General features: G+C 34.0%; 1 protein-coding gene across 3 annotated transcripts in view; it reads right to left on the bottom strand.

Moving 5' to 3' along the window:
* LOC135127093 (uncharacterized protein) overlaps positions 1–17,149 on the bottom strand; it is a 28,577-nt gene that overhangs the window by 3,114 nt on the left and 8,314 nt on the right. The window contains exons 1-2 of one of the 3 annotated variants that reach the window (XM_064053416.1): positions 5,254–6,091; positions 34–185 (exon numbers count right to left, since the gene is read on the bottom strand). In XM_064053416.1, the coding sequence (XP_063909486.1) occupies positions 34–185; positions 5,254–5,894 (793 nt within the window). In that variant the 5' untranslated portion in view covers positions 5,895–6,091. Of the gene's footprint in view, positions 1–33; positions 186–5,253; positions 6,095–17,149 lie in introns of those variants that run through there. The other 2 variants (XM_064053417.1, XM_064053418.1) reach the window with 2 other exon arrangements.

Genomic DNA, 17,149 nt, shown 5'->3' on the forward strand with positions numbered 1-17,149 from the left:
CTGCTCTGCGTAATGAAGGGTAAATAAACTTACGATCCATTCCGGCGGACTTCGCGAAGACGTCTCTTTGGAGTTCTTCCATCTGGAAGCGTAGTTTGGTGGCTTCTGCATCCCGGATCGACAGCTGCTTGGATAAATCGTTCAACTGACTTTGAAATTTTGCCTCTTGATTTATTAGGTTCTTCCTGAAAAGTTGGGTTTTATATGTAATGGGTAAAATAAATTATTTGATCTGCGTTCGGATTTTATGGCGTTCTGGGTAAATAAACAAGAAGGTGTCTGATATTGATTTTGATTAGGTTTGATGTTTTAGAGAAAAGTTTGGCGATTTGTAGCACCAGGTGTTCTAAATTTGAACTTTTTTATTTTTGTAGAGGTTGTAAAAACGAAAACAACAAACGAAGTGGTGTTAATTGACGACAAATAAAGGAGGGAAATGTTGTGATTTTGGGTTTGTAAATTTGAAACTTACACAAGATGATTAATTAGTTTAATAATAGTCATTTTAAGCAAATTTGTTTTCTAGTTACCATTTATTTTGTCTTTTTCTTTAGGCTGCATTTATATTTTTTTGAACCTCTTGTATTCTTTGTCTACTTAATAATATTTTTAACCTTTTTTTGGCTCTTTAACCACAAAGTTATATATAATTGAAAAAGTCATCAAGTTGGCCTTGTTTTTTGTAAGCATTGTAAAGTATATCTATAACAGATCTGAAACTTAATTGATGATACCTAACAGTGTGAAACGGTAGAACCTAACCTTACTTTTCGTATAATAGAATTAACCCTTATCAACAACTCAGTCAAATGTCAATTATACGCAACAGTATGCATTAATAAAATATTTGCATTTGTAGCTACGTTTCCTTCTATCAAAAAAAAAACACCGCCAACTTATGACTTTTTCAACTGAATACCCGTCATCTACATGCAAAAAAATATATTGATCCGTTTTTTTCATATTCACCATGATAATTGATTGAAAATGTACAATTTTATATACAGTAGGAACTCTGGTACAATTTTGATGGATTCATATCTAATTAAAAAAACAAATCCAGTTTTTTCAAAAAAATATAGAATTTGATTTGCAAAACTTGATTTATTTTATGATAATAATTAATATACTTAAGTGAAAAAATGAAGTAATTAGTTTAGTAATTAGTCTTAAAACACACACAAAATTTGACAATAATAGGTCTAGTAGGTTCGAAGATTATTATTATTTTGAAAACATTCTTTCACAGTTTTTTCAACCGGTTCTGAAATCTGCCTTCTTCTTCTTCTTCTTTTTATTCTTCTTTTTATTCTTGGTCATGAGTTTTCTACTTCTCATTTCCTGACTTCACTTATTGAAATAAACAACATCTTGTCTGGTCCTCATTCTGGAACCACTTTTTCTGGCCTTTGCACCAAATTGTGCCAATTTTGGCACAGTTCTTGTTCACACACTCAATAAAAAAAGAATCGGTTAGATAATAATATAGACATTATAACATTAGCTTTGTTCTGCTTTTTGTGTACCTTTAGGGACATGGAGAAACATGTTTATGTTCGTAAAATATCTTCAAAATTTGGCCTTCCACTGACTAGTTTGATGATAGTAGGAGTTTCCTTTTATACTATCTCTCTGGTTGGACAATGTTCTAGAAGACTTTTCAAAAACCTCTTAGATGCTTCTTTAATCACCACTCTTTTATGACTTCAATCTTCAATTTCTGTCTTTGTTCGTTCTCAAACAGAATTTTTCTTCTAGAATTTGATGAAAATTTCACCACTCCGGTTCACAGAGTCATTTTCCTTTCATAGAACATCAGCAACATTCGTCAATTATCTTATTTCTTAGATTCCAGTCTTCTAGAATGCTTCTAGAAGTGTTTTCATATACCGTCGATTACTGTCGTCATTCTGTAGCTATTCTAGTTTCTTCAGCAACTTTAGACAGTTATCTTCATTTTTTAGAACCCATTGCTTACTTCTGTTCTTTTTTTAATTTTTGAGTAGTGGCCTCCCAAAAGTTTTCCAAAGGCTGTAGATTACTTTCGTTCTCTAGCTTCAGTAGTATCACATGATAATTATATTTTTTCTTTTCTTAAAATATAATTCTACTAGATCTTCTCATCTACAGCTTCAATGTCTTTCTCAACTGACGAGTGTTATGAATAGCGAGATTTTGATGTGGGTTCTATTTAACAATTTTCAAAAACTTCAGAATTTCACAACTTTGATCACAAAAATCTTGACAATCGCTTCCTAGAATGTTTGTGTTGCTGAAGTAAACCATTTATAGAAATTTGCCGTCGAGACATTAACTTATATTGCTTTCTTCATTTTCTCCTGCTAGATCCAATACTTTATCACAGTCTTCTTTTCGTTGGTCTTCAGTTGTGATTCTCCAATCTTTTTTTCCACCATTACCACTTTTTCTTTTCCAATTTGTAAACAAAAATTTCTAAAAAATTCTTTCCATATTTTTAATCTGTTTCTTCTAACTACTGACTAATTGATAATGGCAAGAGCTTCGTTTCATACGGTCTCTCTGGACAACGTTCTAGAACCCCGTAACCCTTATTTTATATAATGCCGAAATTTTCTAGAATAGTCTGCTTTTCAAATGAAATTTTCAAAGGCTTCTTAGATATTTCTCTAATCGCCATTCTTTCATGGCTCCAATCTTCAAGTCTAAATATTTCTAGCTTTGATCGTCTTCAAATAGAATTTTTTTTTTTGCAGAATTTCATACCAGTTCGCAGAGTAATTTGCCTTTTATAGAATATTCTACATTCTTCAGTAACATTCGTTAATTTTTTTTTCTTAGGCCCTTCTTACTTATTGCAGGGAAACTCATTATGTCCTTCCTTATATCCGAATAGAATTATTCTAGAACTATTGTCAAACATCGTCGATTACTGTCATTCTGTAGCTTTTGTAGGAAATTCCAGATTGTTCAGCAACCTTAGGTAGTTATCATTTTCTTTAGACCACAATTTCTTATTACAGTAGAAAAGTTTTCTGTCCTTTTTTCAATTTTTGAGTAGAATTCTTCCAAAACTTTTTCAAACGCTGTAGATTACTTTCGTCCTCTAGCTTCAGTAGAGTCAGAGTAAACATTCTACTTCTTTTCTTCTTAAAACAGAATTCTTCTAGAAAGTTGTTTCTTTAATTTTTTCGAATTCTCCTGATCTACGGCTTCAGTGCCTTTCTTAACTAACGAGTGTTATAAATAAAGAGATTTTGATATAGGTTCTGTTGTAACAATTTCCAAAAACTTTAGAATTTCACAACTTTCGTCACAAAAATCTTGACAATAAAATTCTAGAACGTTTCTGTTGCTAAAGTAGATCATCTCCAGAACTTTCTTGACTGTACCGTCAAGACATGAACTTATATTGCTTTCTTCATTCTCTCCTTCTAGATCCAATCACAATCTTTTTTTTGTTGGTCTTCAATTGTGCTTCTCCCACTTTTTTTTCCACCATTACCACTTTTTCTTCTCTAGTTGTAAACAGAAATTTCTAAAAAATCCTTTCCACATTTTTTATCTGTTTCTTCTAACTACTGACTGCTTGATAATAGCAAGAGTTTGTTTCGTTTCATACGATGTCTCTGGATAATGTTTACAAATAGTCAACTTTTCAAATAAAATTTTCACAGACTTAGATGTTTCTTTAATCGCCATTTTTTCATGGTTTCAATCCTCAAGTCTAAATATTTTTATTTTTAATCGTCCTCAAACAGATTTTTTTTCCAGAATTTCATGAAGGTTTCACCATTTCAGTTCATAGAGTAATTTGCCTTTCATAGAATATTCTACATCCTTCAGCAACCTTGGTCAATTAAGTATTTTCTTTCTTAAGCTTATTGCAGTAAAAATTGTAGTAAAACTCCTTCTGTCCTTTCTTCTTTCCGAACAGAATTCTTCTAAATTGTTTTTTTAAACATCGTCAATTACTGTCATTCTGTAGTTTTAGTAAGAAATTTCAGATTATTCAGCAACCTTAGACAGTTATCTTCATTTTTTAGACCTCAATGGCTTATTTCAGTAGAAAAGTTTTCTTTCCTTTTTTAATTTTTGAATAGAATTCTTCCAAAATTTTTTCAAAACCGTCGATTACTTTCGTTTTCTAGTTTCTTCTCAAAGTAGAATTCTTCTAAAGTCTTCTTATACTCAGTTTAACTAACATGTACTTTCAATCTCAACCTTGTACTGAAATCAAAAATTTTATTACTATTCTTTGTCAGATAGAACTCTTCTAGAAAGTTGTTTCTTTATTATTTTCGAATTCTGCGTTTTTAATTGACGAGTGTTATAAATACCGAGGTTTTAATAACAAAAGTCTTAACAATTGCTTTCTACAATATTCCTGTTGTTTTCTTCATTCTTAAACAAGTAAAATATGTATTTTTGATTGAGTAAATTATAAGTTGAACTCCTGAATTACCACTTAAAATAGGATATTAAGTTACAATTCCCTCTTTAGCTAAAAACAATGACGTCTACAAAATTTTATCTGCTGATATTTATAAGTTACAAGACTTTGCTTTAAACTTAATGTTTGACACAAATCTTTCTGTCAGATCATTTATAAATTTATGAAAGTTACTGGAACTGGGTACCCGCTACTTTGAAACGGAGAATATCACTGAAAATAGTTTACAGTTATTTTCAGCATTGAAAATTTATACCGTTGTAACTTAATACAAGAAAAATAGGGAAAGATCATCAAACGTATATGTAGCAGATTGAATCGTATTGTTTATTTAGGGTTTTATGGAGTTTAAACAAGTTTTAAAGAATGAAAATCGTCTCAAAATCTGGCATAGTTTCCAGTAAACAAATTAAGGTATCAAGTATAAAAAACTGCGTCATCCACGCTTATTTTAATTCACTAAATCGGAAAGCAATCATTTACAAAAATTTACTTCCCATTCAATGTGCTGAAATGTAAATTAGCCACTGTTGATTTTACACCAACATTCCCGTCAGCCAAATCCCAGCTTGTAAATAATCCGTTTCGACCCCGCTTTTCCAGAAATAACCCAATAAACGGTTTTACTATCCATTTTTGACGTAATATGACATGTTTACGTATACGCCATCATCAAATCTAACTGCAATCCGGATGCAAAAAACCTGTTATCTTCACACGCTCTAAATTTAGATCCCCGTGGGCGCGTGAATCAGGTTCTACGTCAAAAACCCTCAAAATAGTCCGCTCCAAACTCTAAAACCACAATCACGTAAACATACTTTTCGTCGTCGATTCCATTCACCAGAGGAGCAGCGTTGGAAATGCTCTCCACCAGCGTGTCGGCGGCGCCTAGCCTCAACCCGGAGGGGTGGTCACTCGAAGCCTCTTCTTTCGAGCTTTGCCTCTCCAAGTTCTTCGCGGTCTTCTTCCCTTTCTGAGTCAGCGCCTCCTTCTGCTTTTGCTCGCCCGAGTTCTGCCTCAGCAGCTTCGCCATCTTCTCCCCCTTGGGACTCGGAGGCTCGCTGGCGATTTGCCTCTCCGCGTTTCGGGCCACCTTCTTCAGGTCCAGCTTGGGGCTCGAGGGGGGCGTGCCCGTGCTGCTCCTGGTGTAGCGCACCGGGGGCCGGGGCGCGACGCCCGTGGTGCCGTGGCCGCACGGCTTGACGCTGCCCCCGCGCGCCTCCGGCTGCTTCAGCACGGCCGCGTAAGAAATGGTCCCGATGGGGGCACTGGGGCACGCTCTCTCGCACATGCTGTCGTTCGGTTCGTTTTTTTCGTCGGCTGTCACTTCACTGGACACTGCATTCGAAACAATTTCGGGTTCCGGCGGCGTCGGAGCGACGGCGTCGCTCGTATTTTTACACATTTCTGGCGTCGCGCGCTCTTTGTCCTTCTTGGACCGCCTAAAGAAGCTGAACATCGCTCCGGATGGGCATTGGGTGGTTTTGCGATTCACTGGCGATCACTTGGTCGCAACTGACAGATTCAGTTTGTTTTACGCACACGGGGTTTAAAATTAGATCGGCCACTTGACGCGGCGTTTTCTTGAAAACATGACGGCCTTTTGAATGGGTTGGGTTATCTGAAGAGGTCTGGCGGACGAGTGAGGGTATTTGCGGATGCATGCAGTTGAGAAAGCAATAAGAGATATTGGAAAATCCAGCTGATGCGCCGGGAGAAGGGGAAGCTGGAAATAAACTCCATCAAGAAAATCTAAATAATAAAGTGGCGAGAAGATCAAAATAGATGGTTCTAGAATAGAGCGGCCTTGGGTTTAGATAAGCTGGGGTAATTAGGACAATCAATCCAACTTTTCGTTTGTGGAACGTATGTCGACCAAATGTGATAAGTATACGTGCTTTATTATTACAAAACTTGGCACAAAAATGATCACCTGTTGAATTTTATTATCATGAAGTTCGAGTTTTGTAATGCTAGTGACATTTACTACATATCCATTGTAACGTTTATTTATTGTCACCCACGTCGTCATATCTCTGAACACTTCAAGTTAATTAGGTAGTTTAGTATTAATATTATTTCGGAAACTTTTTTCTCAACTAATCGTTCTCTTATTTGTTTTAGAAGAGTTGGATAAAAATGGACAAGTAGATATAATCTATACCGACGTCTCAAGCTTCTTTGATCGTGTAGATCATAAACTTCTTTTAAATAAACCTCCTCTATTTAGCTGGGAGAATGAACTTTGTATTTTATAATAGCTACGAATCTAAACAGTACGTTCAACATCCGGTGTGCCTCAAAGCTCAAACCTTGGATCTCGACTTTTTTCTTGGTTGATTGATGACCTACTGAGGTCACTCACATGTCAGGGGCTGCGGTGTACTGATGATCTGCAGATTTATTTTTTCTTTAATAAGTGGTCTACATGATATAAAATTTCTACAAGAAAACTTATATTGAAGTTTCAGATGATACTTAGATCATTGCTGTTTACACCCGTAAAGACTTTTTACCTTCCAGTTATGACATCAGTTGAACAACAATTTAATTAAAATATTATATATTTATTTTTGTAATCGTCTAATTACGTGCAACTAATTTCGGGCATCCCCATTAGGAAAAGTAGAACGTGTTCATAAGATCACTATGTATACTCATTACAGGCCATGTTGGGCCATAACTTCCGCAATTGTTTGCCAACTTTTCCTGTTTATTCCTTTCTCTCTCCAGTTTCAAACTCATTACATCTCTAAATCATCTCTTCTTCCCCAGTGTAATCACTTTCCAGTCCCATTCTAAGTTTTAAAATCATTCATAAAATTCGTCTAATTAAAATTAATTTCAATAATCACAATATTCTAAAGTATGTCTAGGTCGTCCCAAATTTCTAAAAACAAAATTAGTAGATCTACCAAAAAGACTCAAGTGTGCTAGATCATCTCCTATTAGAAAAACTATAATTTAAAAATATGTAACTTAGAACACAACAATTAAATTATTTTCATAATGTGTTCTAGGGTAGAAAGCAAATGTACAAAGGCTTACCAAAATTTGAAATAATGAAACGTCAGTTTATGTAAATAAGCGAGCTATAGACCATTGATTAAATACATATGTATTTAATCAATGTATAGACACAGAGAATGCACGTGCAGCGCCATCTCTATTCTAGTAGCTTCATGACACCACAACCACACAGTATCATTTAAGTGTTGTTACGAATTTCTCGCGAATAATAATTTATTTTGATTATAATTACCCGAACTCGGAGCCAACAAAAATACATCATTTTTAGTGCCTTTGTTTGTCAAGTAATTGTCCATAAAAACGTCACCTCCCAATACCATCCTAAAATAACCACCCAACACCCAATAAACAACAAAGAAACAAAAGAAATTCTTTCGCAAGTACTTTTATTTTCTAGGTACCTGAAAACCTCATCCAACTTAGTTATATTTAACGTCTATAGACGTCACTGGGATAAAAACATAGCAAGTTCCGCACAAGTCATGCGGCGTTGCGATGTTTTGCTTGAATATTTTTTCTTTTTTTTTGTTGATAGCGTTTCTTCGGTCGGTGTTAAGGTTACAATAATTATTTTTAGACGAGAATTTTGGGCAAATATGCGTGGGCACGATTATAAATGAGCGGTGGAGCGGAGACGGCTGCAATTTTCGATAATTCATCACGATTTTAACAATAGTTATTTTGTAAGAGTTAGTTGGTCCAACCCAAACATCGTATTTTTGGGAGACGGACATACAAGTATGCGTAAATATAAACGAATATTATCTAGCTCATTTATTTTGTTTCTCATTTGTCGACAAGTCGGGGGTCATTTAATAGATCACCTTGATTTTTAAAAAAGTTAAAAATGGAACGACAATCGCGATTTTTTATCTTGCGTAAAAGTATATTTTCTCGATTGTTTGGTTGATGTAGAAAAAACGCATTTTCAAAGGATTTAATAAAGTAGCTTTTGTTTGACTTCGACTATTTAAAATATCGCTTTTTCCAAGGTGAATACTCTTCAAACAAAAGGTGGAATTATAATTTTAATTACACTTCAAAGCTCCTGGCAATGAACTGATATCAAGGATGGGATTTCAGAAAAAAAAAACTCTTTGGCAAAACAGTTCTACAGTTTCCCAGGAACATATTAATGCCAAATATTCAAGCATTACAAATTGGAATTATTCATTGCTGTTAGTAATTCAGTATATAATATACAAATACATTCTCCATATTGTGATTCATTATTTATTAAGAAGTTAAAATTACGGTTAGCATTTAAAGAATTTTACAGTACTTCTTATCGTTAGTGAGATTTTGTTCTATTCGTGCACCTTGACACATCAGTTAAGTATAAATATTTTTCGAAACAGCCGACGCAAATTAAAATTAACTTATTAATTCATAAAAAATATGTACCTACGTAGTTCAAATGAGCAGAATATTGTATCTATAAATAATTTGAATATTAAATCAGTATTTCATCTCCGTAGAAATTTCGGTGCACGGTTGTCAAATTTCGTGTTTAAATTTAAACTTACATAATTTTGACTATAATTACTTTGCTGCTATAAAAGTTGTGAGTTTTTTTTTTAAATCAAAATTTTTCATTTATTAACTGCACCTTTTAACTTTCCGATTGTTTATATTTTTAAATAATGTCTAGGATTACTCAATCGATTACATAATTTTAAATTTATTATTTAATTAATTTAATTGTGTGTGAGGCTGGTAAAACGCCAGCCAAAATTTGTCACGTCGTCCCCTCCAAAAACTGGTGACTTCATTTAAGTATTTTGTTAAGTGAGTTTCATTCTTATTTTTAGCTTAATATCTACAGATTATGTTACGAAATTTATATTTGCACAATCATATTTTGTAATTAATCTAAAACACCATCAAAAATTTTGGAAATTTCAAAATCGATTTTTTTATCAATTTTCATTTAATTTTTCTACAAGTCCAGAAACCTTGTTACTTTATAATTGGTGCTACATTGTTCTCATGCTTATAAAAATACTGTGTATTATATGTATGAAAGAAGGTATAGTTTTGGAAATTTCATTCTACCCTATAAAATTTTATTGGCAATAACGAGACGGACAGTAGTACAACTTAAGTTGTCGCGTGCCGGTAATCCCCAGATGTTAGAAAGCAGAATAATCCAAGTCCGGACAGGGACCATCGTTACTCATGAACGAAAATGGCCATTATTTTATGAGTACAACTACCTGCTAAATGTTCTCACACAAATTCGAGTGAACTGGTGTGAGCCATAAATATTTCTTACCATTGTACTACTGTCCGTTTTGTTATCGTCAAAAAATTTTATAGGGTAGAATAAAATTTCCAAAACCATAACAAAATCTGTGATATCCAAGATATCCAAGTGTCCTGGATAAACTCCGAGGCCATATATCTTGAGAACGAATACAGATACTGAAATTCTGAAAAACGCCATTGTTTTTAACATGAAAGAGGAGGCTTAATGACGCATAAGCGGCTAGTATTTGTTAAGAAAAGACTGACCCTTCTTTCTTCTGAGTCAAAAGTGTCTATGTCCACCCACCCTTATTCCGCTTTGATTACTCATTTTATTGGCTCTGAGATGGAAATTGGAATGCTATTGCTTGCTTATAAAAGACTATAGGAAAAGTTAAACTTAGCAAATTTACACGACTTATTACAGAGCGATTATGTACAAAATAATTCCGGCGCAACTTGGCTGTACTCTCTGGACTGAATTAATTGAATAATAATCCTCATTCTCGAAGGTGGCCTCTATTTAAACCTATACGTTTCTCTCGATGGATCGAGAACGCCGCTTTGAGGGTTTTCTGGGCATGTCGCGACATCCGCTTCCAGGCTTTCCTTTAGCGAACCCAGCGCCGCACGGCCGATGAGTCATACAACATATTAGGCATATATGTTTATTTCGTAGCAATACATATACACGTTGCAGTTTACAACAACATATTTGTAATTTACAATTTACGAAAGTAAGCTTCCTCCTTCAAGCTAAAAACAATAGCGTTTACAGAATTTTAGTATCTCTATTCATTCTCAAGATACTAGGCCGCGAAGTTTTATCTGGACGCCTGTATACAGAAAACTTCCTGCTCACAATTTCTTTAAAACAATAAATACGATTTAAAAAATGTAAGGAATAAAAAAGTAGTTTCGAAACTATTGAATCAATTGCTGTGAAATTTCAGGCATATGTTCCTAATGATCCTCTTGTAGCATAAATAGCCTTGGTATTGGTACCGCGGACTCTGCTACGAAGTGAGGTGCTTCCAACGGACCACTCTAACGCGCTCATTGGCTGTTCCCCTACCATGGTTGAAGGTAGGGGGGGCGACCGCTATTTAAGGACTGCGCACCTTTTCGGCAACGGATTACGCCTGGCAGAGCTTACGTAATCCTTGCTACGCCCCTTAGAATTGCACTTACGGTCAATGATGCTATTGCAACGACTGACGCAATCTGTTTCGCGAAGAGCGAATTGCATGGAGAGCCGCAATTCCACTCACCCCGTGACAGGGCTTCTGCCATCCTCAGTCCTTCCCTTACCGAGCCAATAAGTACAATAAGAACTAAATAATAAAAGTTATAATAACAACAAACGAAATACAGGGTGAATCACCTAAAATGGGACAACTCGAATAACCTTTTTATTTTTTTATTTATTAGAAATCATTTAACTTTTTTATTTTTTAGATTTGTTTTATTAGCTTCGCTGTTTAATATTCGTAAATTATTGTAATTTCTTAAAAAAAAAAAGTTAATTAACTGTCTGACTAACGCTGTTCATTAGTACAACTTGACGTAAAATTTGACAAAATATTGGATTGGAGTATTCAGATAAGTATAACAAATGAAATAATTTAGATAAATTAAAAAAAAAGTGACAATTTTTCTATCAATTATTTCATGTTAATGAAGTGATGCAAAAATAGAACTCGGCCGTCTTTATTTATAAACTAAATTCCGTTAATACCTGTAGGTTCATAAATAAAAAAGTTATTCAAGGTGTCCCTTTTTAGTTAACTCACCCTGTACATTATTTTATAAAATTTAAATATCTTTTCTTGTGCAAAATGTTGAGCTGACGTCATAACATTATTGGAGGGGATGATTAGACAATTATTCGCTAGCGCCTTGCCATTTATATGATATTTCTAAGATACATACAAAATTTGAAAACAATCGGTATGGTAATTTCAGAGATTATCTAACAGATACACAGACACACGGAAAAGGAAGACTTATTTTTTCGTACTTTAGGGAACATGAAAACACTTTACAATACTTCCTTAGCTTAAGCTCGGGAAGTAAAAATTTGGTTTGAGGTACAGTTTTGCAGTTTACACCGTTGGATTCCTTCAAGCTTTTTAGCCCTTGTGGTTGTATTGTCAATTCTAGTATGTCATTTTCCAATATAATTGACATTCAAAAATTTTGAAAAAACTCAAAAGCTTGAAGAGACATTTTTTGAGGCCGGATTGTTGTTTGGGACGCTCAAATTAGTAAAAAGACCAATTTTCAGAAAGATGAGAGCCCATTTAAGTAAGATAGTTTGATATAGTCAAAATGCTGAAATTTTCAGAACTGTGAAAAATTTGGTGGAAAATGAAAATTATCATATATAGCTGAAATCGCCTTTTTAGCTTAATTCCCATTTCTGACTTCAGTTGTTGAAAATTTTTGTGGGGGATAAAATTCACTATGTTTTCAGTCTCTTGTCGCCAAAAAAAAAAAAACTATGTATAGTCTTTGCCATTTCTATTGAAACATTACCTGTTAATTGTAAATTTGGCAACGTTGATATTCAGACAATTTTCGAATTAAAAGCCGTTTCCAATCAACTGAAAGCTGTTACAAATTGCTAAATTTTAAGCGAAATCAACAGGTGGTGTTTCAATTGAAATGGCAAAGATAATATATTAAGAAGAAAGGGCTTAAATGCGTGAGCCGATGGGCGGAGCTTAATAGCAAAATCTTTATTTTTTTACAAGAAATCACCATGTGAGACACGTTCTTAGTTTTTCAAAGAAAACTATATGCATTAAGAAAAAAATTGGTCTAAAGAGTTTAGACAGTACTTCCCTCGCTGTCGGAAACTTGACGACTGCATGCCTATTGTGTTTTTTCTCATTACATTTTTGTAGTGGGAAGTTAAAAAAAAATTGCGATGACGTCATCAACATTTTTGGAGGACACGTATATCAGTTTGGGATAGATGTAGTGTAATACTAAGAATAAAATTATTATATTCTCAAATTTTCGGGAAAATGAATTGGGTCGTTTTGAATATTGATTTGTAATAATCAATAAAAAAACGAAACAATTTACTCACGTATACGTATCCCAGGCAGCTGAAAATCGTGTATGTATAAACATTCTTAATTTAAGATGACAGGCGTAACAGCATACGTGAGAGTCAAACAGAGAAACTGTAAACAAAACGACCATCGGTTTTATTGCTTCGACTTCCGCTTATTATATAAAACATTGGGTTTTATTTTAATTCTTGACGGTGAAATTCACAATTGGTTGATTATAAACATGTCTATTTCACATTCGCGGAACCAAGTGAACGCATAAAACAAATGCAGGTCTGTAATGTTAAAGTCAATGTAAATAAGCATGCTACCCTTATGTTTCAACCGAGTTTTTTGTAGAAGATAACCAAATATATTTTGACTAAAAATTTATTATGCTCTTTATAACCTTAAAACATCTGCAAGATTTCAAAGCATTCGGTTTTGTAGTTCCTGATTAAATCAATAAAATAAATTTACGCATTCATTAATTTTTTTGACTCACCCTGTTTATGCAAATCGAAAAAATTTGAATGGAATGACAAATTACAAGAAGAGACTCACCATATTTTGTACATTTTAGATAGGATTTATTCAGCAAAATTTTGTGGTGACGTCATAAATTTTTTAGGGGGGACGACCAAATACGTTTTGATCAAAAATTTACCATGCTTATGATAATTTTAAAATATCTTCAAGATTTCGAAGCATTCGGTTTTGTAGTTCCTGAGTAAATCAGTAAAATAAATTTACGCTTTCATTTATTTTCTTGAATCACCCCGTATATGCAAATCCAAAATATCTGCACTTACCAGGCAACAATTATTGTAACTTGGTCCAATTTTTAAAATTTGGAGATATATATCCTCAATGACATTCACTCTTCAACAGTTTTTTTCGAATTGGCTTCGCATTTCGCAATCGCAACTGTTTCGTCTCGCCACCCAAACCCCGCGCCGCTCGTCGTTTCCAACTTCCGCTTTTTGCTATGGCTGGGAGTTTGTTTATATAAACTATGTCTCAACGTGCGATAAAGAAATGACACGGTCAGTGGCTGAAGCAAATGCGTATGTACTTTTTCTCTGCTTCTCTCGATGTATAAACAGTCGAAGTTAATCATGTATTGACAATATATAAAATGATTAAGAGATATTCTTCCGATCACAAAAAAAAATTTCAACATTTGCTATTTATGGTGCTTATTCACGAACACACAATAACAAATAAATAAATATTATAACATTATTGTTGCGAAAATCGGAAGTGCTGTTCTTGATTTGATGGGCGAAAAAAGTTGGAAGTGCCGGGATCTGTTACCGGAACTTCTAATTGCACTGCACACTCCACCTCCACTAAACCACAGGCCACAGTTGCTTATGTTAAAACTCATCATATTTTGCACATTTTGAGTTAAACTTTTTTGGCAAAAATTGTAGATGACGTCATGAATTTTTTCGGGGGAATAAACAGATATATTTTCATTAACAATTTACCATGCTCACAATCAATTTTAACCATCTGCAAGATTTCAAAATATTCAGTTTAGCAATTCTTGATTTATTCACTAAAATAAAGTGACTGATTCATTTCTTTTTTTGAGTCACCCTGTATAAGCAAGTTAAAAAATTTGAATGCAATGATTAGTTACAAGTGTAGTCAGATCATATACTTTATTCAGTAAAATTGTGAGAAGACGTAATGAATTTTTTTTGGGGTTGATAAAGAGATACATTTTGATTAAACAGTTACCATGCTTACAATAACTTCAAAACGTCAAGATTTCTAAGTATTCAGTTTTGCAAAATCAATTCACTCCGTCATTATTTTTTTTCAGACACCCGTATAAGCAAATATCAAAAATTTTACAAGTATAGTCAGATCATATACTTTATTCAGCAAAATTCTGAGAGGACGTAATGAATTTTTTTTGGGGTTGATGAAGAGATACATTTTGATTAAACAGTTACCATGCTTACAATAACTTCAAAACGTCAAGATTTCTAAGTATTCAGTTTTGCAAAATCAATTCACTCCGTCATTAATTTTTTTCAGACACCCTGTATAAGCAAATATTAAAAATTTTAAAAGTATAGTCAGATCATATACTTTATTCAGCAAAATTGTGAGAAGACGTAATGAATTTTTTTTGGGGTTGATAAAGAGATACATTTTGATTAAACAGTTACCACGCTTACAATAACTTCAAAACGTCAAGATTTCTAAGTATTCAGTTTTGCAAAATCAATTCACTCCGTCATTAATTTTTTTCAGACACCCTGTATAAGCAAATATTAAAAATTTTAATGCAGTGATAAATCACAAGTATGGACTCATCATACTTTACACATTGAAGATGGCATTTTTTCAGCAAAATTTTGGGGTGACGTCATAATTTTTTTAGGGGGGACGACCAAATACATTTTGATCAAAAATTTACCATGCTTATGATAATTTTAAAATATCTTCAAGATTTCGAAGCATTCGGTTTTGTAGTTCCTGAGTAAATCAGTAAAATAAATTTACGCTTTCATTTATTTTCTTGAATCACCCTGTATATGCAAATCCAAAAAATATGAATGGAGTGATAGATCACAAGTACAGACTGATCATATTTTGTGCATTTTAGATATGATTTATTCGGCAAATTTTCGAGCTGACGTCATCAAGTTTTTGGAGGGGATAAGCAAATATATTTTGACTAAACATTTATTATGCTCTTTATAACCTTAAAACATCTGCAAGATGTCAGAGCATTCCGTTTTGTAGTTCCTGATTAAATCAATAAAATATATTTACGCATTCATTAATTTTTTTGAGTCACTCTGTATATGCAAATCCAAAAAATATGAATGGAGTGATAAATGACAAGTACAGGCTCATCATATTTTGTACATTTTAGATATGATTTAATCGGCAAACTTTCGAGCTGACGTCATCAAGTTTTTGGAGGGGATAAGCAAATATATTTTGACTAAACATTTATTATGCTCTTTATAACCTTAAAACATCTGCAAGATGTCAGAGCATTCCGTTTTGTAGTTCCTGATTAAATCAATAAAATATATTTGCGCATTCATTAATTTTTTTGAGTCACTCTGTATATGCAAATCCAAAAAATATGAATGGAGTGATAAATGACAAGTACAGGCTCATCATATTTTGTACATTTTAGATATGATTTATTCGGCAAACTTTCGAGCTGACGTCATCAAGTTTTTGGAGGGGATAAGCAAATATTTTTTGACTAAAGATTTATGATGCTCTTTATAGCCTTAAAACATCTGCAACATTTCAAAGCATTCTGGTTAGCAGATTAAAAATTAAATTTCAAAATGTTGTTTTATAATTTTGATTTTTTTTCCAAAAATCTGGACGTTTCGGGTGAAAAGTCGATTCAGAGTTGTAAACTACATGTGTAGGACTATGTTATTTTATACAATTGAAAACCCATTTACTATGTACAATTTTGAAGTGACGTCATCGCATTAGTGGTGGGGATGATTAGACAAATTTTGGTTAGCGTTTTACCATCTACATGATATTCTTAATATAAGTACAAAATTTCACAACAATCGGTCGAGTACTTTCGGAGATTATCTGTCTAATAAAAATCCGGGACAACAGACGGACAGACGGACGGACAGACGGACGGACAGACGGACGGACAGACGGACGGACAGACGGACGGACAGACGGACGGACAGACGGACGGACAGACGGACGGACAGACAGACGGAAATGGGAGACCTATTTCTTCGTCTTCTAGGGGTCATGAAAGATCGAGAAAACGTAAAAGTAGAGAGTCGGCCGACGGACTCGATTACAATACTTCCTTTGCTTACGCTCGGGAAGTAAAATACTAAAACCCCACCCACCCGCCCCGATTTGAATTGTGATACAATTTTCATTCGTTGTTAGACACAGGGGCGGAGCATAATTGCAAAATTCATATTTCCCTAAAAATACCATTTGAAACATATTTTAAGTTTCTTGTTGCGAAAAGAAGACTACATATATTAAAACAAAAAAATTGGTCTAAAGGGTTTAGACAGTACTTCCCTCGCTCTCAGAACACGTTGGACGTCACTCCATCATTCTTTGCTTTTGTTTAGCACAATCTTTTCAACTTACCTTTTTTTCGAATTGGCTTCGCATTTCGCAATCGCAACTGTTTCGTCTCGCCACCCAAACAAGTGATTCCCCCCGCGCCCCTCGTCGTTACCAACTTCCGCTTTTTGCTATGGCTGGGAGTTTGTTTATATAAACTATGTCTCAACGTGCGATAAAGAAATGACACGGTCAGTGGCGTAACTGAAGCAAATGCATATGTACTTTTTCTCTGCTTCTCTCGATGTATAAACATTAACAGTCGAAG

This window comes from Zophobas morio, unplaced genomic scaffold, assembly GCF_036711695.1.
Source record: "Zophobas morio isolate AGI-343-1 ecotype UQ-CSIRO unplaced genomic scaffold, CSIRO_AGI_Zmor_V1 ptg000011l, whole genome shotgun sequence".
In the NCBI taxonomy this organism is placed as follows: domain Eukaryota; kingdom Metazoa; phylum Arthropoda; class Insecta; order Coleoptera; family Tenebrionidae; genus Zophobas; species Zophobas morio.